This window comes from Bombina bombina, chromosome 2 (assembly GCF_027579735.1).
Source record: "Bombina bombina isolate aBomBom1 chromosome 2, aBomBom1.pri, whole genome shotgun sequence".
NCBI classification, from domain to species: domain Eukaryota; kingdom Metazoa; phylum Chordata; class Amphibia; order Anura; family Bombinatoridae; genus Bombina; species Bombina bombina.
In genome coordinates, this window is record NC_069500.1 from 1,245,298,618 (window position 1) to 1,245,324,722 (window position 26,105).

The 26,105-nt window shown below is 40.3% G+C and overlaps 1 protein-coding gene across 4 annotated transcripts in view; it reads right to left on the bottom strand.

Annotated features, from left to right (window-relative positions):
• N4BP2 (NEDD4 binding protein 2) overlaps nucleotides 1-26,105 on the bottom strand; it is a 462,788-nt gene that overhangs the window by 379,070 nt on the left and 57,613 nt on the right. For 3 of the 4 annotated variants that reach the window (XM_053704039.1, XM_053704038.1, XM_053704041.1), the window contains exon 2: nucleotides 23,321-23,581. In XM_053704039.1, the coding sequence (XP_053560014.1) occupies nucleotides 23,321-23,534 (214 nt within the window). In that variant the 5' untranslated portion in view covers nucleotides 23,535-23,581. Of the gene's footprint in view, nucleotides 1-23,320; nucleotides 23,582-25,065; nucleotides 25,252-26,105 lie in introns of those variants that run through there. The other variant, XM_053704040.1, reaches the window with a different exon arrangement.

Genomic DNA, 26,105 nt, shown 5'->3' on the forward strand with positions numbered 1-26,105 from the left:
TTTGCTCCACAGAAGAGGTCCGACCCAGCATCAGGATGGGAGGCGAGCGGTGATGACTTTAACGGCACCTGAAGCTAACGCCGTGTCCATGGCAACAGATCTGAGCGGAGGCCGGGACTCGAGGAACAGCGGCGTGACACTTGCATGTTAGTATCAGAAAAAAAAGAATTGGCTAGTTTGAGAGCCTTAATCCTATCTTGTATCTCCTCCAACGGAGTCTCTACTAAAATTGATTCAGACAAGGCGTCGCACCAATAAGATGCCGCACTTCCTACTGTGGCAATACAAACTGCAGGTTGCCATTGAAAACCTTGATGAACATACATCTTCTTCAAATAAGGTTCCAGCTTTTTGTCCATGGGATCCTTAAAGCAGCAGCTATCCTCTATAGGGATAGTAGTTTTCTTAGACAGAGTAGAAATAGCCCCTTCTACTTTAGGCACCGTGTGCCAAGAATCTTTAATAGAGTCAGCAACAGGAAACCTCTTTTTTTAAATACGGGAGTTGGGGAGAAAGGAATCCCTGGCTTCTCCCATTACTGTGAAATAATTTCCGTCACACGGTCTGGGAAAGGAAAAACTTCCGCGGAGGAAGGAACATCATAGTATTTATTAAGTTTACTAGACTTCTTAGGGTTGACAACGACAGAAGTATCGGAGCCATCCAAAGTAGCCAATACCTCCTTTAACAGTACACAAAGGTGTTCAAGCTTAAATCTGAAGTTTACTTCTTTAGTATCAGATGAAGGAATAATACTGTCCGAATCTAAGATTACACCCTCAGAGGCTACCGACGTACCCTCCTCGTCAGACTTATGAGGGAGGGTGACCTGCATAGCAGTAGGTGGAGCAAAAATCCTACTATATGAATGTCTAATCTTCCTCTTGCGTTTTCCCAGCATAGGAAAAGCAGATAATGCTGGAGATACCTGTGCAGCAAAATCTGCAGGCAAATAAACTCCTCCAGTAGGCTGAGAGTAACTGCAGGGAACTGTATGTGACGCCATAGAGGCTTGGGACATTTGAGGAGAAAGCTGCAGCATTGCCTGAACAGCATCATCCGGAGAGACATTGGGCTCAGCGTGCAACAAGTTATCTTTAAATTGAAGTGTTCTAGCTAAGCATGCAGCACAGAATTGCATAGACAAAACAATTTGTGCCTCTAGGCATAACAAACATTTGTCAAAAGACACAGAGTCTACCATGTCCATAATACTAAATAAAAAACTCCCCAAATTGTAGATTTTTTTTAAAATACACTGTCACTTTAAGAATTTTTAATACCACAGCCGCTTAACGTTATGCAAAAATTCTTTGAGATAATAAACCAATCAGGCCCCCAACACCTCAGACAGGCTGAGGTGCCTTACCGTAACACTTATACACAATTTGACTGCCAGAAGTCTCTAAAACGATCATATAGTAGATTGACACTGAAATTCAATGACGCTGCTCCACTCCGTGAATATCCGACAGCAGAGAGAAGTCACATGACCAGCAGAGAGAGGAAACTATACTCAAGCAGTCTGTCAGTTAGCCTGTTCTAGCTAAGCAAGCAAAGAAAACCAACTGCCAAATTTTAAATTTATACATAAATCCCTCTATAAAGCATAAGCCCAACACACATACTAATAAAGTATTTCAACAAAATTAGCCGAAAGAGGAAAAATCTCCCAATAAAGGGAAGATAAAAGGGTTCTTTACTCTCTTTATATCTGTATTTGAAATGCAAGAATGTAAGTTTAGATGCCGGCCCATTTTTGGTGAACAACCTGGGTTGTCCTTGCTGATTGGTGGATAAATTCATCCACCAATAAAAACATGCTCTCCAGAGTTCTGAACCCAAAAAAAGCTTAGATGCCTTCTTTTTCAAATAAAGATAGCAAGAGAATGAAAAATTGATAATTGGAGTCAATTAGAAAATTGCATGCTCTATCTGAATCACAAAAGAAAAAATTTGGGTTCAGTGTCCCTTTAACCCCTAGTCTCAACATACATAATGTGCCTGCCCACTGCCAAAGAGAATCCTGTATAAAGGATTTTAAAAATTTCCCCATCTACTGCATATGAAATATTTTTCTGAAGTGCAAGTTTCCAAGACCTAGTAGACAAAAGCACTTACCTGCAGTCTAGCTGTCCGGTAGGAAGACAGCTCACAATGCGTGAAAGGACACATACTCCTTACAGAGACCTGTAGAAAAAGAAAGAACAGAGTAACCAACTCTGGCTTTCTGTACCATGGGCAGCAATGTGTTCGGAAACAAAGCAAGGACTACCTCACAACGTCCTAACTGCTTAAAAGTCACCACTACTCTACTGAAGAGAGTGACATGGACTCAGCTAAACCCGAATCCTTGCTTGCAGGGAAAAGTACCCGAAAAAGGAATTAATTTATTCAGACACTAAACTTCACCTCCTCCATTGACAGAGGCAAAGAGAATGACCAGGGATTATGGGTAGGGGAGTGACACTTAACAGCTTTGCTGTGGTGCTCTTTGCCTCCTCCTGCTGGCCAGGAGTGATATTTCCACTAGTAATTGGAATGACGTTGTGGACTCTCCATGTCTTTGGAAAGAAAAACTCATCTTGAATGAGATTTTATCTTATTAAAACATTAGACTTAAACTGATCTCTTCAAAACAAACAGCACAATCGTTTAAAGAGACAGTAAAGTCCACAAAAAAACTCATGATTCAGCTAGGGCATGACATTTTAAACAACTTTCCAATTTACTTTTATCACCAATTTTGCTTTGTTCTCTTGGTATTCTTAGTTGAAAGCTAAACCTAGGCGGTTCATATGCTAATTTCTTAGACATTTAAGGCCGCCTCTAATCTAAATGCATTTTGATAGTTTTTCAACACTAGAGGGCATTAGTTCATGTGTTTCATATATATAACATTGAGCTCATGCACGTGAATTTACCAGAGAGACAGCTCTGATTGGCTAAACTGCAAGTCGGTCAAAAGAACTGAAATAAGGGGGCAGTCTGCTGAGGCTTAGATACAAGGTAATTACAGAGGTAAAACGCGTATAATTATAACTGTTGGTTATTCAAAAATGGGGAATTGGTAATTAAGGAATTATCTATCTTTTTAAACAGAAAAAATTCTGGTGTTGACTGTCCCTTTAAGCTAAAGCAGAATGTGGTTTGCAATAGTTTGCAACTAGTCCCCCATTCTCCTGTCTGCTCATGCCAGAGAGAAATGAATCAACCTTAATATTTTTGCCAAGAGTACCTCATTCTTGAACACAATCACTAATACCTTGTGGCCCTTTGTCTGCCTTATAATACAGCCTAAAAGCAGCCTAACAATGCGGGTGATGTCCTCTTATCTGCATAGAAACAGATAAGGCAACCATACCTCTCCTTGCACTCTACAAATGTCCCTGAAGCCCAGTTTTAATCATTCTGGATGTTCAGCAGCTTCTCATGTGGTTCCAGCCTATGCCTTTTCTCCCTGTGCAGCTGTTATGTATAGCAATAATCATCAGGGTCTAAGTCATTGCTTCATAACAAAATGTTACATACTCAAGTGGGTTTTCAAGGGCTACAGCAATAGACTGCCCAGGATGTGCACAATCTGGATGTTTTCCAAAAAAAAGGAAACCTCATTTTTATTTCTTTAATTATGGTCATCTTGGTAAGTTCTACATACGGCCATGTGCCAAGTTTTCCCCATCCGGTTAACTTCTTAAAAAAATAAAATAATTAGTGGCAGGATCTTCAAATTATTTGCATCTATATTTTATTGCATGCCTTAAAGGGTCATTATGGTCGAAAAATGACATGCTCTAATTTGTTAGAGCATGTCATTTTAAGTCTAGACTAATGACCCTTTAATGCTAGGTGTTTAACCCCCACAAATGGACAGAATACATGTAGAAATTGACACTGATCCAATAAGCGGGGCTAGTGACACTCTGCTGTGTGACTAGCGCTGCTGATTGGATCAGCGTCAGTTTCCACTCAGGACCAGCAGTGCTCTGCCCTGAACGCAATCATTTTTTATTTATTTTTTTTGTATAGTGGAAACTCCTCAGCCTGAGTCCCCCGAAAACTTGTACAGTTGTAGCCGCCTAGAGCAACCCCCCACAAAGCTTTTTTTCCCAGTCCCTACTGGGATGCTATACTTGTGGTACCACCATTGGCTGCACTTTGTGCACCATGGGTGTTCGGGAAAAAGGAAACCATCACAGTTGAATCAAGACAAAAAATTTCAGGCACCATGGGCACCCAGGAGAATTAAGTACTGTTCTAGTGAAAAAGCTGCTTTTAACACTAAGATCAACATGTTTTACAACCCCCCCACACACACACAGATGTTTGTGCATATGTAGTTGATTGGTGCACAAAATCATTTGCTGTAAATAAATAGACTAAGCATTACCTGCATTTGCAAAAGTTTATACTGGATGTGACAATACTTTTTCTGTGTGCATAGTCCACAAAGCATATAAAAAGGTAAAAAGCAGGTAATAACACATTATACAAGTTAAAGTGCAATAAAATATTTTGAGTTATGTGCATATTATAGAAGGGTCAATTAAGGTAAAACAGTGTGTGAAAAAAACACAACACGTTTTTAATAACATTTCCAAAAACTGGAAACTTAATTACACTTTAGTGTTGCCAAGTGTAGCCTGCTCCACCCCCATTAACAGTGTCTTACTCCATATCTTGTGGAGTCATGTAACAAAAGTGTGCATGTTAGGATAATTACTTATGCAAGCAAGGGGGGTTGAGGAGGGACATCCCTTCTATCTAATACCTACTAAAAAAAACATAATTTATGCTTACCTGATAAATTTATTTCTCTTGTGGTGTATCCAGTCCACGGATCATCCATTACTTGTGGGATATTCTCCTTCCCAACAGGAAGTTGCAAGAGGATCACCCACAGCAGAGCTGCTATATAGCTCCTCCCCCAACTGCCATATCCAGTCATTCGACCGAAAACAAGCAGAGAAAGGAGAAACCATAGAGTGCAGTGGTGACTGTAGTTTAAAATTAAAAAGTACCTGCCTTAAAATGACAGGGCGGGCCGTGGACTGGATACACCACAAGAGAAATAAATTTATCAGGTAAGCATAAATTATGTTTTCTCTTGTAAGGTGTATCCAGTCCATGGATCATCCATTACTTGTGGGATACCAATACTAAAGCTAAAGTACACGGATGAAGGGAGGGACAAGGCAGGTACTTAAATGGAAGGTACCACTGCCTGTAAAACCTCTCTCCCAAAAATAGCCTCCGAAGAAGCAAAAGTATCAAATTTGTAGAATTTTGAAAAAGTATGAAGCGAAGACCAAGTCGCCGCCTTGCAAATCTGTTCAACAGAAGCCTCATTTTTAAAGGCCCATGTGGAAGCCACAGCTCTAGTAGAATGAGCTGTAATCCTTTCTGGAGGCTGCTGGCCAGCAGTCTCATAGGCTAAGCGGATTATGCTTCTTAGCCAAAAAGAAAGAGAGGTTGTCGAAGCCTTTTGACCTCTCCTCTGTCCAGAGTAGACAACAAACAAAGCAGATGTTTGACGAAAATCTTTAGTAGCTTGTAAGTAAAACTTTAAAGCATGAACCACGTCCAGATTGTGTAATAGACGTTCCTTCTTTGAAGAAGGATTAGGACACAAAGACGGAACAACAATCACTTGATTGATATTCTTATTAGATACCACCTTAGGTAAAAACCCAGGTTTGGTACGCAGAACTACCTTATCTGCATGGAAGATCAGATAAAGAGAATCACATTGTAAGGCAGATAACTCGGAAACTCTACGAGCCGAGGAAATAGCTACCAAAAAAAGAACTTTAAAAGATAAAAGTTTGAAATCTATGGAATGAAGAGGTTCAAACGGAACCCTCTGAAGAACTTTAAGAACCAAATTTAAGCTCCAAGGTGGAGCAACAGGTTTAAACACAGGCTTGATTCTAACTAAAGCCTGACAAAATGCCTGAACGTCTGGAACATCCGCCAGACGCTTGTGCAAAAGAATAGACATCGCAGAAATCTGTCCCTTTAAGGAACTAGCTGACAATCCTTTCTCCAATCGTTCTTGGAGAAAAGATAATGTCCTGGGAATCCTGACCTTACTCCAAGAGTAGCCCTTGGATTCACACCAATAAAGATATTTACGCCATATCTTATGATAGATCTTCCTGGTGACAGGCTTTCGTGCCTGAATTAAGGTATCAATGACTGACTCGGAGAAACCACGCTTTGATAAAATCAAGCGTTCAATCTCCAGGCAGTCAGCCTCAGAGAAATTAGTTTTGGATGGTTGAAAGGACCTTGAAGTAGAAGGTCCTGTCTCAGCGGCAGAGTCCATGGTGGAAAAGATGACATGTCCACCAGATCTGCATACCAAGTCCTGCGTGGCCACGCAGGCGCTATCAAGATCACCGATGCTCTCTCCTGCTTGATTTTGGCAATCAGACGAGGGAGCAGAGGAAACGGTGGAAACACATAAGCCAGGTTGAAGGACCAAGGCGCTGCTAGAGCATCTATCAGCGTTGCCTTGGGGTCCCTGGATCCGTAACAAGGAAGCTTGGCGTTCTGGCGAGACGCCATGAGATCCAGTTCTGGTTTGCCCCAACGATGAATCAATTGTGCAAACACCTCCGGATGGAGTTCCCACTCCCCCGGATGAAAAGTCTGACGACTTAGAAAATCCGCCTCCCAGTTCTCTACACCTGGGATATGGATAGCTGATAGGTGGCAAGAGTGAATCTCTGCCCAGCGAATTATCTTTGAGACTTCTAACATCGCTAGGGAACTCCTTGTTCCCCCTTGATGGTTGATGTAAGCCACAGTCGTGATGTTGTCCGACTCAAATCTGATGAACCTCATTGTCGCTAGCTGAGGCCAAGCCTGAAGAGCATTGAATATCGCTCTCAGTTCCAGAATATTTATTGGAAGGAGTGACTCCTCCTGAGTCCACGATCCCTGAGCCTTCAGGGAGTTCCAGACTGCACCCCAACCTAGAAGGCTGGCATCTGTCGTTACAATTGTCCAATCTGGCCTGCGAAAGGTCATACCTTTGGACAGATGGACCTGAGATAGCCACCAGAGAAGAGAATCCCTGGTCTCTTGATCCAGATTTAGTAGAGGGGACAAATCTGAGTAATCCCCATTCCACTGACTGAGCATGCAGAGTTGCAGCGGTCTGAGATGTAGGCGTGCAAACGGCACTATGTCCATTGCCGCTACCATTAAGCCGATTACTTCCATGCACTGAGCCACCGAAGGGTGAGGAATGGAATAAAGAACACGGCAGGAATTTAGAAGTTTTGATAACCTGGACTCTGTCAGGTAAATTTTCATTTCTACAGAATCTATCAGAGTCCCTAGGAAGGAAACTTTTGTGAGGGGGGATAGAGAACTCTTTTCCTCGTTCACCTTCCACCCATGCGACCTCAGAAATGCCAACACTATGTCCATATGAGACTTGGCAATTTGGAAGATTGACATCTGAATTAGGATGTCGTCTAAATAAGAGGCCACTGCTATGCCCCGCGGCCTTAGGACCGCCAGAAGCGACCCCAGAACCTTCGTAAAAATTATTGGGGCTGTAGCTAACCCAAAGGGAAGAGCTACAAACTGGTAATGCTTGTCTAGGAAGGCAAACCTGAGAAACCGATGATGATCCTTGTGTATCGGAATGTGAAGATAAGCATCCTTTAAATCCACTGTAGTCATGTATTGACCCTCCTGGATCATAGGTAGAATGGTACGAATAGTCTCCATCTTGAATGATGGAACTCTGAGGAATTTGTTTAAGATCTTTAGATCCAAAATTGGTCTGAAGGTTCCCTCTTTTTTGGGAACCACAAACAGATTTGAGTAAAATCCCTGTCCCTGTTCCTCCTTTGGAACTGGATGGATCACTCCCATAACTAGGAGGTCTTGTACACAGTGTAAGAATGCCTCTCTCTTTATCTGGTTTGCAGATAATTGTGAAAGGTGAAATCTCCCTTTTGGGGGGGAAGCCTTGAAGTCCAGAAGATATCCTTGGGATATAATTTCCAACACCCAGGGATCCTGGACATCTCTTGCCCACGCCTGGGCGAAGAGCGAAAGTCTGCCCCCTACTAGATCCATTACCGGATAGGGGGCCGTTCCTTCATGCTGTCTTAGAGGCAGCAGCAGGCTTTTTGGCCTGCTTACCTTTGTTCCAGGCCTGGTTAGGTCTCCAGACCGTCTTGGACTGAGCAAAAGTTCCCTCTTGTTTTGCATTAGAGGAAGTTGATGCCGCACTTGCCTTGAAGTTTCGAAAGGCACGAAAATTAGACTGTTTGGCCCTTGATTTGGACCTATCCTGAGGAAGGGCATGACCTTTTCCTCCAGTGATATCAACAATAATCTCCTTCAAACCAGGCCCGAATAGGGTCTGCCCCTTGTAGGGAATGTTAAACAGCTTAGATTTTGAAGTCACGTCAGCTGACCATGATTTAAGCCATAGCGCTCTGTGCGCCTGGATAGCAAAACCAGAATTCTTAGCCGTTAGTTTAGTCAAATGAACAATGGCATCAGAAACAAAAGAATTGGCTAGCTTAAGTGCTCTAAGCTTGTCAAGTATGTCATCCAATGGAGTCGCTACCTGTAAAGCCTCTTCCAGAGACTCAAACCAGAACGCTGCAGCAGCAGTGACAGGAGCAATGCATGCAAGGGGCTGTAGGATAAAACCTTGTTGAATAAACATTTTCTTAAGGTAACCCTCTAACTTTTTATCCATTGGATATAAGAAAGCACAACTGTCCTCGACAGGGATAGTAGTATGCTTTGCTAGAGTAGAAACTGCTCCCTCCACCTTAGGAACTGTCTGCCATAAGTCCCGTGTGGTGGCGTCTATTGGAAACATTTTTCTAAAAATAGGAGGGGAAGAGAACGGCACACCTGGTCTATCCCATTCCTTAGTAATAATTTCTGTAAACCTTTTAGGTATTGGAAAAACATCAGTGCACACCGGCACTGCATAGTATTTATCCAGTCTACACAATTTCTCTGGCACTGCAATTGTATCACAGTCATTCAGAGCAGCTAAAACCTCCCTGAGTAACACGCAGAGGTGTTCAAGCTTAAATTTAAATGTAGAAATATCAGAATCAGGTTGCATCATCTTCCCTGAGTCAGAAACATCACCCACAGAAAGAAGCTCTCCTTCTTCAGCTTCTGCATATTGTGAGGCAGTATCAGACATAGCTCTTAAAGCGTCAGTATGCTCTGTATTTCGTCTAACTCCAGAGCTATCTCGCTTTCCTCTAAATTCAGGTAGTCTGGCTAATACCGCTGACAGTGTATTATCCATGACTGCCGCCATGTCTTGTAAAGTAAACGCTATGGGCGCCCTGGATGTACTTGGCGCAATGTGAGCGTGAGTCCCTTGAGCGGGAGTCAAAGGATCTGACACGTGGGGAGAGTTAGTCAGCATAACTTCCCCCACGTCAGATTCCTCTGGTGATAAATTTTTTAAAGACAGAATATGATCTTTATTGCTTAAAGTGAAATCAGTACATTTGGTACACATTCTAAGAGGGGGTTCCACCATGGCTTTTAAACATAATGAACAAGGAGTTTCCTCTATGTCAGACATGTTTGTACAGACTAGCAATGAGACTAGCAAGCTTGGAAAACATTTTAAATCAAGTTAACAAGCAAATATAAGAAACGGTACTGTGCCTTTAAGAGAAACAAATTTTGTCAGAATTTGAAAAACAGTGAAAAAAAGCAGTAAATCAAACGAAATGTTTACAGTGTGTATAATAAGCTAACAGAGCATTGCACCCACTTGCAAATGGATGATTAACCCCTTAGTTCAAAAAAACAGATAAAAAAAAACGATAAACGTTTTTTTAACAGTCACACCAACTGCCACAGCCTTGCTGTGGGCCTACCTTCCCCAACAAACGATTTTGGAAAGCCTAAGAGCCCTTTAGAGATGTCCTATAGCATTCCGGGGACTCCTGGAGGAAGCTGGATGTCTCAGTCTGTAAAAGTTACTGCGCAAAACAGCGCTAAAATAGGCACCTCCCACTCATAGTAACACAGTGGAAAGCCTCAGGAACTGTTTCTAGGCAAATTTAAGCCAGCCATGTGGAAAAAACTAGGCCCCAATAAAGTTTTATCACCAAAGTATATATAAAAACGTTTAAACATGCCAGCAAACGTTTTATATTGTAAATATAAAAGAGTATTACCTCAGAAAGTAAGCATGATACCAGTCGCTATTAAATCACTGTATTCAGGCTTACATTACATAAATTTGGTATCAGCAGCATTGCCTAGCATCCATATCTTCTAGAAAAATCTTAACTGCACATACCTCATAGCAGGATAACCTGCACGCCATTGCCCCGCTGAAGTTACCTCTCTCTTCAGTTATGTGTGAGAACAGCAATGGATCTTAGTTACAACCTGCTAAGATCATAGAAATCACAGGCAGATTCTTCTATTTTTCTGCCTGGGACAAAATAGTACAACTCCGGTACCATTTAAAAATAAACTTTTGATTGAAGCAAGATAACAGCTACATTTCATCACTTTCCTCTTACTACCTCCATGCTTGTTGAGAGTTGCAAGAGAATGACTGGGTATGGCAGATGGGGGAGGAGCTATATAGCAGCTCTGCTGTGGGTGATCCTCTTGCAACTTCCTGTTGGGAAGGAGAATATCCCACAAGTAATGGATGATCCGTGGACTGGATACACCTTACAAGAGAAATTATTTTATAAAGTATATGGAAACATTTGTATTCACTATATATGAATATATATATTTTCCAATACACAACAATAAAAAAAGAATATGAATCAATCTCTCTCTGAATGCTCTGAACAATAGTATATTGCAGATTATATACTGTGCACTACTGTACACGTGCACTACCGCATTCTGCTGAAGCTATGGCCTGGATAGCACCTTCTATATATGTACATGTCCAGGGAGGAGTTTGCTGCAAATAAAACTATGCAAGAATTAAAAAGGTTAATGAGGGTTAAAACAGAAACCATTTTGCAGGAACGCTTTGGCTGCATTATACATTTAGAAACGTATGATAGTTCATATTGTTTTATGTCTCTGAGTTTTGGTTCCTTACTTTTTGTATTATTATACATACACACATGCTTAAAAGGTATATGAAACCCCCCCAAAAAAAATAATTCACACAGATCATACAACGTTACAATTTACTTCTATTGCCAAATTTGCTTGGTTCCCATGGCATTGTTTGTTGAAGAGATACCTAGTTAGGCATCTAAAGCACTACATGGTAGGAAATAGTGCTGCCATCTAGTGCTTTAGCAAACGGATAACATTCTTGCAAAACTCCTGCCATACAGTGCTCCAGACATGTGCACACTCCTGAGCTGATGCCCCTGCTTTCAACAAAAAATTCCAAGAGAATGAAGAAAATTTGATAATAGGAGTAAATTAGAAAGTTACTGCATGCTATATCTGAATCACAAATTAAACATTTTGTATTTAACAAAAGACAACAGCAGTGTCTTACTGTATGTTCCACAACACTAATGATACCAGTGCAGAAGGTCAAATAACGCTTGAACCAAATACCAACAATGAAAACACAAAATGTAGGGCATGACAGTCATAACATACACATTTTCAGGGACAAAAATATTGCTTTCTTGTCCATGTGAACAGCAAGACCTAACTATCCAATACATTAAATGTAATCATATTTTATTTATTCCATCAACAACAAAGATCCATTGCAACTATATGGCTTACAATACAGTAAAGCTGCACAAGCAATATTGATGTTCTTAACACAGTCAGTCTTAGTTCTTAAAGGGACATGAAACCCCCAAAATTTTCTCTTTCATGATTTAGGTAGAACATACAATTTTAAACAACTGTCAAATTTACCTCTATTATCAAATTTGCTTCATTCTCTTGGTATTTGTTGAAGGAGCAGCAATGCACTACTGGTTTCTAACTGAATACATGGCTGAAACAATGACAATCGGTATATATATATCCACCAATCACCTAGGTTCTTTTCTGCTCCTGAGCTTACCTAGATAAATCTTTCAGCAAAGGATAACAAGAGAAGGAAGAAAATTAAAAATAGAAGTAAATTGGAAAGTTGTTTAAAACGGCATGCTCTTTCTAAATCATGAAAGAAAAAAATTCGAGTTTCATGTCCCTTAAAGTCTATTCTACTTCAGTGTGCCCCTGCATAAATGTGAGATAATAGGCAGCTTACGAAGTTTACCTTTATAATTAATAATGTCATGAGTCCGCAAAATAAAATTACTACAATATTTTATTTTGTTTCTTCAGAAAAGGGAGTTGATTATTTTTTTTTTTATTATCAAACTTTCTTTGAGAAAGTGCCATTCTGTGGGCGTGAACAGCTTCAGATGGGCTACCCTGTTTGAAGCTACAAAGATTTTATACTTATAAAGTCTGTTTTTATGAGCTGTGCTTCTTGTTTTGCCGTCTGTGTCTGACCATCATTTTGCCCCAGCACTACGGATGTTTAATTTTATTCCTAAAGTTTGAATTATGTTTTTCTATTACGGGGCTGGACAGTCTCTGTGGGACTCATTGGGCCGTTAAGGAGAAAGGCTGCAATAGCAAACTATTCAGCAGCGGGAAAGTCTAACGGTGAGTGGTTGCACCTTGTGATGTGGGATTTGTATGAGCTTTTTTTCCTTTTTTTTCTAAAAAAAGCTGTCAATCACTGGCTACATTTACTGAGTTCCATGCAGGATTTCTTTGCTGCCACAGTGGTGTGCTTTCTAACTTCAATCATCAGGTTCCACAACCATGCTATTTCTATGAATAACCTTCTTTAGACACTGGCAAATTAAAATATCAGACCAAATAATAAACCAACAGAGCACCTTGCCAATGCTTATGGTCAAGAACTACAAATGTAATGGATGTGCTGCAGTATTTTACTTCTACACAGAATACACAGGCTGATTAAAGGAATATTATACACTAGATTTTTCAATGCATAAATGTTTTGAAGGATTATCCATTTATATAGCCCATACAGATTTAAAAAAAAAAAAAAAAAAAAAAAAAAAAAAAAAAAAGGGGCGGAGCCAACTGTCGAGCTAAGCAGACACGTTAGTCATTAGCTCTCTGCTATAAAAATCTTTAAAAACTTACTTTCCCTATATTTTAAGTGACCCAACCTGTCCCTAACTAGCCAACGTGTAGTGGTCAAGGTGTGGGTACACTTTATATGGGGACCTTTTCCCTACTGTACAACTTTATGCTGTATTTGGACCAACAGCCAGCAAAGAAGAGGTGGTGAAAGACGGACCGAGACACCCGGCACCTGGTAGTTATTTGGCCTCAGGCATCCCGCTGAACTAGCTGTGCTCCGGAGGGTCGGGGATCCGCTCCGGAGCTGAATAGTAAGAGCTGGGGACAAACACTTATCTGCGTCACACAGATAGGTCATCGTGAGACCGTTCCTGAACAGCGGCGTCAGGCCTCTAAAAACAGCAGCGCACTGGTCACTTGCTGCCTATCACCTGGCTGGTTAACCCCATAGGCGGTACAGAGGCTGCCTTGGAGGGTGGCGGTGGCTCCGGTTACTTACCGGCATTCTCCTGGGTGACATCTGGGCCCTGAATCACGCAGATACATTGGCGGCGCGAACGGCCGCCATCTTTACCGGGCTTATGTCGGCAGACAAGTAACCTGACAACTTACACCAGAAGCATCCGATAAGTGAGTAAGCTTGTTTTGACCTCTTGCTATACTATTTTTTTTTTTTTTTGGCCACTTCTGACCCCTGGGAGAACTTTGAGAGGGGCTGAGTGCTATTCCCCAACATTGTATATAGTAGTAGAGCCATCTTTAGCTACGCACTACATAAATAAAACCTATGCCTACCCTGCTGCTATGCGCAGTTAATATGACCACTGTGCAGTAGAACTGCTTTATCCACACTACCAGGGAAGCACAGTATATGTGAAGCAGCTGCAACTAACCTAAAAATAATCCACTTCTAAACGTCAGGGTTTGAAGTGATCTGGCCTCTGGTGGAGGGCCTGAGCCCATAGATTTCTCATAGCCAGCGGCAAAGTGAGTTTCTCCTTATACCCTGTGCAGTGGTGGAGAGGACCTATTTTTGAATATTTGCCCACCGGGTATGTATACTGAACTGCTGTCTATAGAGTTCTTCACACGCTGATAGGGGTGACCCAGGCTCCCAGTACATCAAACCAGTGAAGCCAATAAATGCCAACTCTGGAGCACACTTTCTCCTATTAGGAGTGCCATCTTTTTCTTTTTTATGGTTTTGTACTTAGTCCTGATACATATTGAAACACCTGCACTGTGGGCCAAAACTAGCCTTATATAAAGAGGGAAAGAGAAGAAGAATCTCTTACAATTTTTGATGGACATTATCCTAATTTACAAATGAATTGCTAAATGCACTACCTGTGGGGAGGGGGAGATCACAGGTCTCTGGACCCTACTATATACATGTTGCACTGACTTATCTCTCTATTCTAGCCTGTTCCTTTTTGGCTTTGGCTCTGGTCATTCATTGTGTTCTTCAAATCTATATGAATGGCGCAGTCAAATAAAAGGAAACCTAAGCTACCTACAGGTCCTAAGAGAACAGTGGCGGACCACTTTAACCCTATTTCACCATCCACAAATGAAGACTCGCAGGACAGCTCAATCATCTCTGCACCTATGACAGATATGGTGGCCACTACTCTCCGGGCCCTCCAGGATGCTGCTCCAGCGACTGACACCCACGTTTATCCTAACATCACTGCAATCTCTGCTTGAGGCGCATCATTCCTCTTTTCAAACTCAGATAACTGCCTCACTGGCAGATCTGCGGCGAGATCTAACTTCTACATCAGAACGATTGGATACTGTTGAGAGGAAGCAAGAGGACATGGTGGTTGAGCAAGCTAATGTTCTTACATATGCCCAAAGTGGCGGATGCTGAGGATCGATCCCGCCGTAATAATTTACGCCTGTGAGGAATCCCTAAGAGTGTGGCTCCGGGTGACCTGATTACCTATCTGTCTGAATTCTTTAACCACCTTGCACCACCCTTGAATCCAAATGAGGGGCTCATCGACAGAGCACACAGGGCCCTACGCCCCAGAAGCTTAACTACTGACAAGCCAAGTGACATTATTGTGAGGTTACATTTCTACACTTATAAGGAGCGGTTGGTTAGAGCCTCCATTACTAAAACTACTACTACTAAAACTACATTGCAAGATCAGTTTAAGGACATTAACATCTTTGCAGATTTATCCCACCACACCCTTCAGCAACAGAAATCATTTGGAGACTTTACTAAATTTCTTAGAGCTCATAACATAAAGTACAGATGGGGTCATCCGACCAGACTTTTTGTTCTAAAAGACAATCAACAGTATATTGTCACCACAACAGAACAGAGTCAAGGCCTTTTGAAGTTGTGGAGCTCTACACCACCACACCGTACCCCATCTCAAAGCTCATTGGATCCGTTGGTTCCACAATGGGACCCACTTCCACAAAGACACTCCAAGGACTCAGCTACTTTGAGCCAAGCTCAAGAGGAGGATGATGGATGAACACGGAGGGTAAGGAGAGTGATGTGCTCACACCCATCTTTTCTCTATCTTGAAACTCAAAATGCAAGTCATTTTTTGGCAAATGGAGATTTATTGCTCCCTATTCCTTAAATGTAATGGCTAAATGAGTCAGTGTAAATGTATTCCCTTTCACTTCTCTCTCCCCCCCCCTTTTTTTTTTTTCTTCTTCTCTTCCCCTAACTATTACGTCCTCTTCTGCCTAATATATGTGTTTGTGTTACACATGTTATTTTGTGTTGTTGTTATTGTGCCTTACCTTATCTTGTAAGATTTAAACTTAAATGTGGAAGATGCATATTTGAAATTTACTTTTGTGGTTTGTCATTGGATTTTTACCTCACTACCAGTGTTATATTGCTGGCTTTATTTGCTCCATAACTGGGCTATATGCTGTACACTGTGAGTTATAATGTTACGATATAATTTTATCTTAGGAAGTTTAACTATTGTTTGTGATGCAGTTATTATTACAATACTGATGCACTGCAACCACTTTTGTTAATGGCACAATTCTTTCAGACAGTTTAACACCCTCTCCCTTTATTTTTATTTCCTCTTTCCACTTGTCCTTAACTGTTATATTTCCTTATACCCAGTTTATGGTTTAGTGATATACTTGTAACTCTATGTCAACACTATTGTGCTTTGCCTTATTCTACAGATATGGACCTAAGTGTGGAGGATGCATATTTGCAGTTTGCGACTGTGTTTATTACTGTTTTTTTGGCCCCACCTGCAATGCTATATTGCTGGTTTTACTCGCTCCATACCTGGTTCATATGCTGTACACTGTGAATTACTATGTATGTGTCATTGTTGTAATATATAATGTCATTTACACTGTTATACTGCTGATGCTATCTGTTCCAAATAGGTTCATAGACTGCACCCAGTGATTTATAATGTTAAAGGGCCATGATACCCACATTTTTTCTTTCATGATTTAGAAAGATAATGCATTTTTAAACATCTTTCTAATTTACTTCTATTATCTCATTTGTTTTATTCTCTTGATATTCTTTGCTGAAAAGCATATCTAGATATGCTCAGTAGCTGCTGATTGGTTGCTGCACATAGAAGTCTCATGTGATTGGCTCACCCATATGCATACTTTTTCTTCAAATAAGGATATCTAAAAAATGAAGCAAAATAAATAATAGAAGTAAATTGTAATGTTGTTTAAATTTGTATGTTCTATCTGAATCATGAAAGAAAGATTTTGGGATTAGTGGCCCTTTAAGGTATAATTTTATCGTACAACTTTATTTGTCATTCCTGTTTCAGTTATCACTGTTATTTGGATGCAATGTAACCATTATCACTGACATGACTCCTACAACCAATTTTTCTCATATCTAGTTTATGGTTATACTTGTAACTCTATGTCAATACTATTGTGCTTTGCCTTATCCTACAGATGTGAACCTAGGTGTGAGGATGCATATTTGCAGTTTACTTCTATGTTTGCTATTGGTTTTTTGACCCTACCTGCAATGTTATATTGCTGGTTTTACTTGCTCCATAACTGGTTCATATGCTATACACCGCAAATTACTATGTATGTGTCACTGTTGTATTGTATAATATCATTTACATTGCTATGCTGCAGATGTTATCTGTTTCTCATAGGCTGCATACAGCGATTTACAATGTTAAGATATAATTTTAGCCTACAAGTTCATTTGTTATTCCTGTTCCAGTTATTATTGTTATTTGGATGCAATGTAACCATCATAATAACACTGACACGACTCTTACAACCAACCTAATCCCCACTTAACCCCCCATTTTTTTTGTCCCCCCTTCTTTTCTTTTTCTTCCTCTTTCCCGGTCCAGAGATTATGCCTCTCCCCTCCCCCCTCTTTTGTTCTTTCTTTTCCTCTCTTGTTGTTTCTCCTTATCCTTCTTTTTGGTTTCTCTTTACTGCTTAACTGACAATTACTACTGCTTAATACTACTGGTTACCCCCCCCACTTAAAGTACTCTGAAATTGTGTTTCAGAGGCTACATATGCGGTTTATCTCTTATACATACTGCATTCATGTATTCCCCTTATCGCTTATACCATTGTCTTTGAGACTGTGCTGAGTGTATTTTGACTTTCTAATTTTTTTTTTTTCTCTCCTCCTTCCTACACCCCTTTTTCCTTCCCTTTTGAGTCCCACCCCCTGTTCGTTCACCCCCCTTCTAAACCATTCCCACGAGAGGTGGTAACATAAGAAAATCATGTCATATTACTGCGTAACCCATAATGTAAGGGGACTCAATTCCCAGACCAAACGCAGCATTTTTCTTCGATCCTTAGCTAAATCTAGAGCCCATCTGGCTTTTATCCAGGAAACTCACTGGGTGAAGGGTGCAAAAATACCTATTCAATCTAAACTGCTCCCGGTGGTTGAGGCCGCTAGCTTCTCTCAGAAATCTAGAGGAACGGCTATTCTCATAGATAAGGACGTCTCCTATGAGAACATTCTTGTTGAGTCAGATCCTCAAGGTAGATACTTAATTCTTATCTGAAGGCTGGATGGTGTTACTTATACACTGGCTTCTTATTACGGGCCCAACAAACAGCATATCCGCTCACTACGTAAATTCCTCCAGAAATTGGAAGTTTTACGCCAAGGTCTCTTGCTACTCGCAGGGGATTTCAATATTGTTTGGGAGCCTAATCTGGATAGGCGGTCAGATGTGACTCGTAAGTTAATTAAACCCGCAACTGAACTCTCACACAAATTCCGGAATTTGATCTATCAGTTCAATCTGTTTGATATTTGGCGTACCCTTAACACTTCTGTCCGAGACTATACCTATTTTTCCTATTATTCTATTCGCGAATAGATTTCTTTTTTTGTGACCCAGGTCTCTTAGATAATTTAACTCGTGCCTGGATTCCCCAATGTTCATGGTCGGATCACGATCCTGTCCACATCGCTGTACGTTCTTTGTTGGAACTACAACGTTCCTCAACGTGGCGATTATTTCCCCACTTATTTACATCTCCCGGGACGGCAGCTTCCATTGCCAAAGATCTAATGGAGTTTCTACTGCTGAACGACACATGGGAGGTAGATGATTTCACGCCGTGGGCTGCGTTGAAGGCGTATATTCGGGGTTCATTTATAAAAATAGCAGCAGCAGAGAAAAAAACGTAAGGGGGAAACTTTGGCACAGCTCCTTACGAACCTTCGTAAGATATCGCACTAGCATAAAACAAACCCCACAACCACATTATCTAAACAATTAATAGACCCCTTAAAACGCTGATAGTCAAGTTAGAAAATGAGCGGTCAGCAGTGAAGCTTCTCAGGCTTAAAGAAATTTATTACCATAAAGGCAATAAAGCCGATAGGTTGCTTGCCAATAGGTTACGGCAAAAGACGGCAGCGGCACGTATTCCTATGTTGAAAGTGGGAGGACAACATGTTACCATGCCAAAAGACATTGGGAATGCTTTTGCGGAATACTATGCTTCCCTGTACAATCTAAAACAGGATGACACGCTTCCCCCCCCCCCCAACTCCTGATGTAATTGATACATTTCTTTCCACCTTAAATCTCCCCACGGTAACTCAAGACCGAATAGATTTTTTACAAAACCCCATCTCGGCGTTAGAGATTAAGGCAGCTATTAAATCCCTTAAAGCTTTCAAATCACCAGGGCCAGACGGCTTCTCAGATTTATTTTACAAAAAATTTCAAACACAACTGATCCCCATTCTAATGCGCTTTTTCACACTGGCAAGTTCCCGGGGGCTTTTCCGGCTGAATTCTTACAAGCCACTATTATCACCCTCCCGAAACAAGGGAAAGACTCAATGCTTTGCGGGAGCTATAGGCCTATATCGCTGTTGAATCTCGACGTCAAGCTATATGCCAAAATACTAGCATCACGCCTTAACTCTCTGATACCTGTATTAGTTGACCCTGATAAGGTGGGTTTTGTCTTAAAACGTCAGGGGCCTGATAACACCAGAAGACTCCTGAACGTCTTCTTTGAGGCCCATAGAATGCAGCTACCCTGTGTCACCCTGTTGTTGGATGCTGAAAAAGCCTTCGACAGGGTGGACTGGGGATATATGTTTGCTGTGTTGCGGAAGTTCGGACTCCCAGGACCTTTTATCACATCGATTGCAGCGCTCTAATCTAATCCATCAGCAGTGGTCAGGGGTCTGGGATTTTGTTCTGAACCCTTTTTAATAACGAATGGCACGAGACAAGGGTCCCCGCTCATATTTACCCTTATGATGGAACCGCTAGCTGAAGCTTTTCGATCTTGTCCCCAGATCAGAGGGGTCGATATACATCATACAGAACAGAAAATAGCACTGTTCGCCGATGATTTGACAGTACTTATATCTGACCCTCTTACCTCCCTACCTCAGTTGTTTTCCTTACTGGAGAGATTTGCCTTAGTCAGTTACTACAAGCTTAATGTTCTTAAAACAGAAGCTTATACAATAAATATCCCGGACGAAACTCTTGACACGCTTAAGAATAAATACAAGTTTCTGTGGTCCACGTCACACATCAAACATCTTGGTGTCTGCCTGTCTCATGACATACCGAATATGATACTTAAATTTTTCCCCTTTACTATCAGACATTGAAAAATCCACTGAAACATGGAATGTCCCCTCACTGTATTGGCTAGGGTGGATAGCAGCATTTAAAATGAGCCTTCTCCCCAAACTAACCTATTTGTTTCGTTCCTTACCTATCCCAATTCCCAGATCCAAGATCCATAAATTCCAACAGCTCTGCAATAAATTCATCTGGCACAATAAGGCCCCGAGACTCGCTACTAGTATCTTGCAGCAGCTGGTATTGGCTGGAGGGGCGGCTGCTCCCAATATCTTACGATACCATGAAGCTGCTAGATTATCCCAAGTGACCCTATGGGGCTCCACTTTAAAGAGCAGATGGGCTGAAATCGAACAGGCATCTCTCCCAGTGGGATATGCTCTGAGGGATTTGCTGTGGATTCCCAAGCATTCTAGACCACCTGCTCTTTGTTAACCCTATCATAAAATCGAATCTGAAATTTTGGGACAAGAATCACAATCTTCCTAATGTTGCGCCTCACCCCTCACCAACCCATTCTCTGAGAGGGCTGCTATTATCTCTGCCTGACACTCACCCGAATCTCTGGCCTAGTTTGGGTTTAACTAAGATAGCAGATCTTTATGTAGGAGATAAGTTACTTACCTTTCAAGGTTTTCTCCGGAAGTTCAACCCACCCCTTATCCTACATTTTGAATTTTGGAGACTACGTAGTCTTCTAATATCATGGGGCTTTGATAGAGGCCCTCTGAGAGCTAAGACTGGGTGGGAAACGAGGTGGGATTCACCATCTCCTCCTACAAGGCTATTGTCTCTCTCATACCTTGTTATTATGAACACCCCGGTTTTTTATAAATCTCTTCCCATAAAGCACTGGGAAGCCTCCTTAGCGCTCTTGCATGAACCACAACAATGGAAGAATGCAGCACAGCTTACTAAAAAAGCTACACATTGTACAACCCTGTATGAGTTGTTTCTTAAAGTTTTGCTACAATGGCATATGACGCCTATCCACTTGTTTAAAATCTCGCCCGCCAACTCTCCCAAATGTTGGAGGGGATGTGAGGCGCTGGGGACTCCTCAGCATATTTGGTGTTCTTGTCCGCAGATCCAGCCACATTGGCAAAAGGCACTCTAGTATTGCACCTCGAAAGGCATTCAAATACTCACATCACCAAGCATCTGCCTATTTCACATTCTGCCTAAGCATCTGACTACCGCAGAAATTATTTTGTATCTACCTATTTTTAGCAATCAAATTGGCCATAGCCCGAATGTGGCTTCAGCGGGTCTAACCCTCTTAGAAACAGGTGGTTGACATCTTAAGTTTTGTAAAGACAATGGAGGCATATTTCTCCCACATACATGGGTCAGAAGACCTCCAGATTATGATCTGGGCATATGGCCCAGAATAAATTTAGCTGTGTATCCCACTACGCCCCTATAACACTTTCACACTGTAACATCCCATGATTATATGAATAACCCTGCTCCTCCCTATCCTTTCCCTAATATGAAACCGTCCTATCTCCCCCCTCCCCTCTCCCCCTATCTCCCTTTTTCTCTCTCTCTCCTAGTTTTTATACTCATCACAGATCTCAAGGGAATTTAGTATTCTTTATTTAAAGCATAAAATGGTTTAATTAAGATGTTGGTAAGAACAACTATGTTATGGTCTTATGTAATATATGTCAAATGCTGATCCGCTCAGACAATTGGAAATGAGATTGTCTCTCCATAGAGGTCCGGTCTACAGCAGTCCCACCCGGATAGGTGGGGAAAGATTGGAGACTCAAAGACAATGGACTTTACTACTCAGCATTCTCTCCTCTAGATGTATCCACTTTACAAAATGCGATACATTGAAAGTACTATGTTATGTACAAATGTTATTTATCTGCCTGTTTTTGTTGTTCTCATGGTCATTTATCTAAATAAAAAAAAATATTTAAAAAAAAAAAAGAAAAAAAAAGTATAGTTTTGCTTATTTTTAACAAACATTGCTCTGATTTTCAGACTCCTAACCAAGCCCCAAAGTTTTAGAAGTATACTGATGTATACTGACTTCAGATTGCTTCTGTTTGTATAATGGGTCTTTTCATATGCAGGAGAGGAGGGGTGTCTTATTTTTGCTATATAGTGGGTGTTCCAGATGACCTTTTCAACAGAGCTAAACTGGGAGCTTCTAAGTAAGTTTTTAAACAGTTTTATACTGGATTTTTATATCAGTATCTGTGCATATTATTCTTTATATTAGTGTCTATTACATGCAGTTATGTGAAAATTGGTGTATACTGTCCCTTTAAGGCTGACTCACACTTCCTTTTTTACAAAAATAACCATTTATTTAACCCAATGTTCAGCTGCACTGATCAGGGATAAAATGTAATTTATCTGAAATGACTGATCATTTGCAGAGAAGCCGTCTATTAGGACCAAGATAGCTTATAAAAGGAAACTTAATTTAAATTACAAAAGTATACTAAAAAAAGATTGCATCCTTAGAGTGCATCATGCAAAATGCACTCTTAGCATCCTTCTACATAATGCAATTTGTTAAAATGTACGAACTACTAAAAAGCAATACTTTCCATAGAGAATATGGATAAAGAAAGCATAAGGGGCAGTATACACCAATTTTCACTTAACTACATGTAATAGACACTACTATAAAGAAGAATATGAACAGATACTGATCTAAAACCTTTAAAAAAAAAAAAAAAAAACACATAGAAGCTCCCAATTTACCACTGTTGATGAGATTAGCCTGCCACACTCACTGAAAGGGGCTGAAAGCAGAACCTCCCTCCTCCCCCTCATATGAAAAGAACAATTATACAAACATAAGCAGTCTGAAGTCTGTATAAATCAGTATACATCTAAAACTTTGGGGCTTGATTAGGAGTCTGAAAATCAAAAAAAATGTAATTTAAAAATAAGCCAATACTATACATTTTTACAAAAAGACTCTCAGATGGGCTATATAAATGGATAATCTACAAAACATTTATGCAAAAATCTAGTGAACAATGTCCTTTTAAGGGAAATAGTTAGCAATACACTTCCTAGATCTTAATTATTCACCATAATACCATCACATTCCATGAAGCCAGACATCAGTGATTGCATTACTATGAAAATGAAAGTATTACATATTTTACCATCTTTATATTCAGAGAGAACTGTATCAACCAAAGCAGGATCCAAGTTGGAGAACATCTCACACATGTTACTGAAAAGTCCTTCATTGTTGTTATTACTCATTGCCAATGGCTGCTGTGAAAATGACTCTAGAGCAACTGAAGAGCTGGCAGAGGAACTTGCTGATGGTTTTCTTAATGGGCTCAGAGAAGAGTTCTTTTTTTTCTTTGGCATTTCAGTTTTTAGGTCTTCATTTAAATTCCATGATGTTCATCCCTAAGCTAGAAAAAAATATATACATATGAATAGAAAATAACCACAAGAGTTTGCAAGCACTAAGTACTTTCTGCCAATTGTAACATTTTAAAGTTACACAATCAATTAAAACCTAGTTATCTAACGTGTTTTCTTTCTTCCAGTAGGCTTCTCAATTCTGATGCAACACAATCTTCAAGCAGAAAAAAAAAATGACAAAGCTATTCTTGTGCAACATCAAGATTTTAATTTCATCATTTAAAGGGACAGTACACTGCAAAATTGTTTTTCCATAAATGTATTTAAAAATGACTTGTTATACCAACTGCAGAGTATAAAATATTTGAGAAATTGCATTTTCAGGTTTATTTGTGTATCTGAAGTAGCTGGTTTTGTGCTTTGAAACCACAGCCTATTACAATGGGTTGAGCTTCAGGTAATATCAGATCTCATTATGTCATCACTTTTATGTACACAGACTTGCATCCTTATCTTATATTTGTCTGGAACACAAAGCTCAATACATAAAGAGAACAATGGAAAATTATCATTTTATTACTTAAAGGGCCATGATACCCACATTTTTTCTTTCATGATTTAGAAAGATAATGCATTTTTAAACATCTTTCTAATTTACTTCTATTATCTAATTTGTTTTATTCTCTTGATATTCTTTGCTGAAAAGCATATCTAGATATGCTCAGTAGCTGCTGATTGGTTGCTGCACATAGAAGCCTCATGTGATTGGCTCACCCATGTGCATTGCTTTTTCTTCAAATAAGGATATCTAAAAAATGAAGCAAAATAAATAATAGAAGTAAATTGTAATGTTGTTTAAATTTGTATGTTCTATCTGAATCATGAAAGAAAGATTTTGGGTTTAGTGGCCCTTTAACTATCCTGCACCTCACTGTGAGAGTAATCTATTCTGCTGGCTGTGTTTACTTAGGCTTGTCAGTATCAAAACTTTCAGTATAGGTTGGGAAACCACAAGCTAAATCAGCTATTTCAAATGCTGAAATATGAGTAAAGGAGCTACTTGCAACCAATTTAATACACTCTAGCAGGTAAAAAGGATCATTGGGAATTATTTAAAGGGCAGAAAGTTTTTGGGTGAAATGTCCATTTAAGTGCATAAGACAGGATGTTGTCACCGGAAACGTAATCATATTACCTAAGAAGGTTATAGATATAAATATTAGAAGACAACAACGAAAAATGTATGTTCTCTTTATATAAAAGTCAATATAGTTGCTTTAACCTAGCAAATGAATATTCTTCTAAAAAATAAATGATGACAAACTAAATGCAAAATAAATAACACAATAGAATACAAGTGCAATGTTCTTAACAGGTTGTTCTAAAATTTATCTTACAGTCAAGTAATAACTTTATTAACATTTAAATGGACAGTCTACACCTGATTTTTTATTGTTCTAAAAGATAATCCCTTTATTACCAATTCCCTAGTTTTGCATAACCAACACAGTTATATAAATACACTTTTTACCTCTGTGATTATCTTGTATCTAAGCCTCTGCAAACTGCCCCCTTATTTCAGTTCTTTTGACAGACTTGCAGTTTTAGCCAGTGCTGGCTCCTAGGAACTCCACATCAGTGAACACAGTTGGCCAGATTACGAGTTTTGCGTTTAGAGCTGTGTGGTGCTAACTAGCAGTTTTCTCTCACCGCTCACTTACATGCAGCGCTGGTATTACAGGTTTTTACAAATCCGGCGTTAAAAGGCAAGAAGTGAGCGTAGCGCAAAAACATAATTTATGCTTACCTGATAAATTCCTTTCTTCTGTTGTGTGATCAGTCCACGGGTCATCATTACTTCTGGGATATAACTCCTCCCCAACAGGAAATGCAAGAGGATTCACCCAGCAGAGCTGCATATAGCTCCTCCCCTCTACGTCAGTCCCAGTCATTCGACCAAGAATCAACGAGAAAGGAGTAACCAAGGGTGAAGTGGTGACTGGAGTATAATTTAAAAGATATTTACCTGCCTTAAAACAGGGCGGGCCGTGGACTGATCACACAACAGAAGAAAGGAATTTATCAGGTAAGCATAAATTATGTTTTCTTCTGTTATGTGTGATCAGTCCACGGGTCATCATTACTTCTGGGATACCAATACCAAAGCAAAAGTACACGGATGACGGGAGGGATAGGCAGGCTCATTATATAGAAGGAACCACTGCCTGAAGAACCTTTCTCCCAAAAATAGCCTCCGAAGAAGCAAAAGTGTCAAATTTGTAAAATTTGGAAAAAGTATGAAGCGAAGACCAAGTTGCAGCCTTGCAAATCTGTTCAACAGAGGCCTCATTCTTAAAGGCCCAAGTGGAAGCCACAGCTCTAGTGGAGTGAGCTGTAATTCTTTCAGGAGGCTGCTGACCAGCAGTCTCATAGGCTAAACGTATTATGCTACGAAGCCAAAAAGAGAGAGAGGTAGCAGAAGCTTTTTGACCTCTCCTCTGTCCAGAATAAACGACAAACAGGGAAGAAGTTTGGCGAAAATCTTTAGTTGCCTGCAAGTAGAACTTGAGG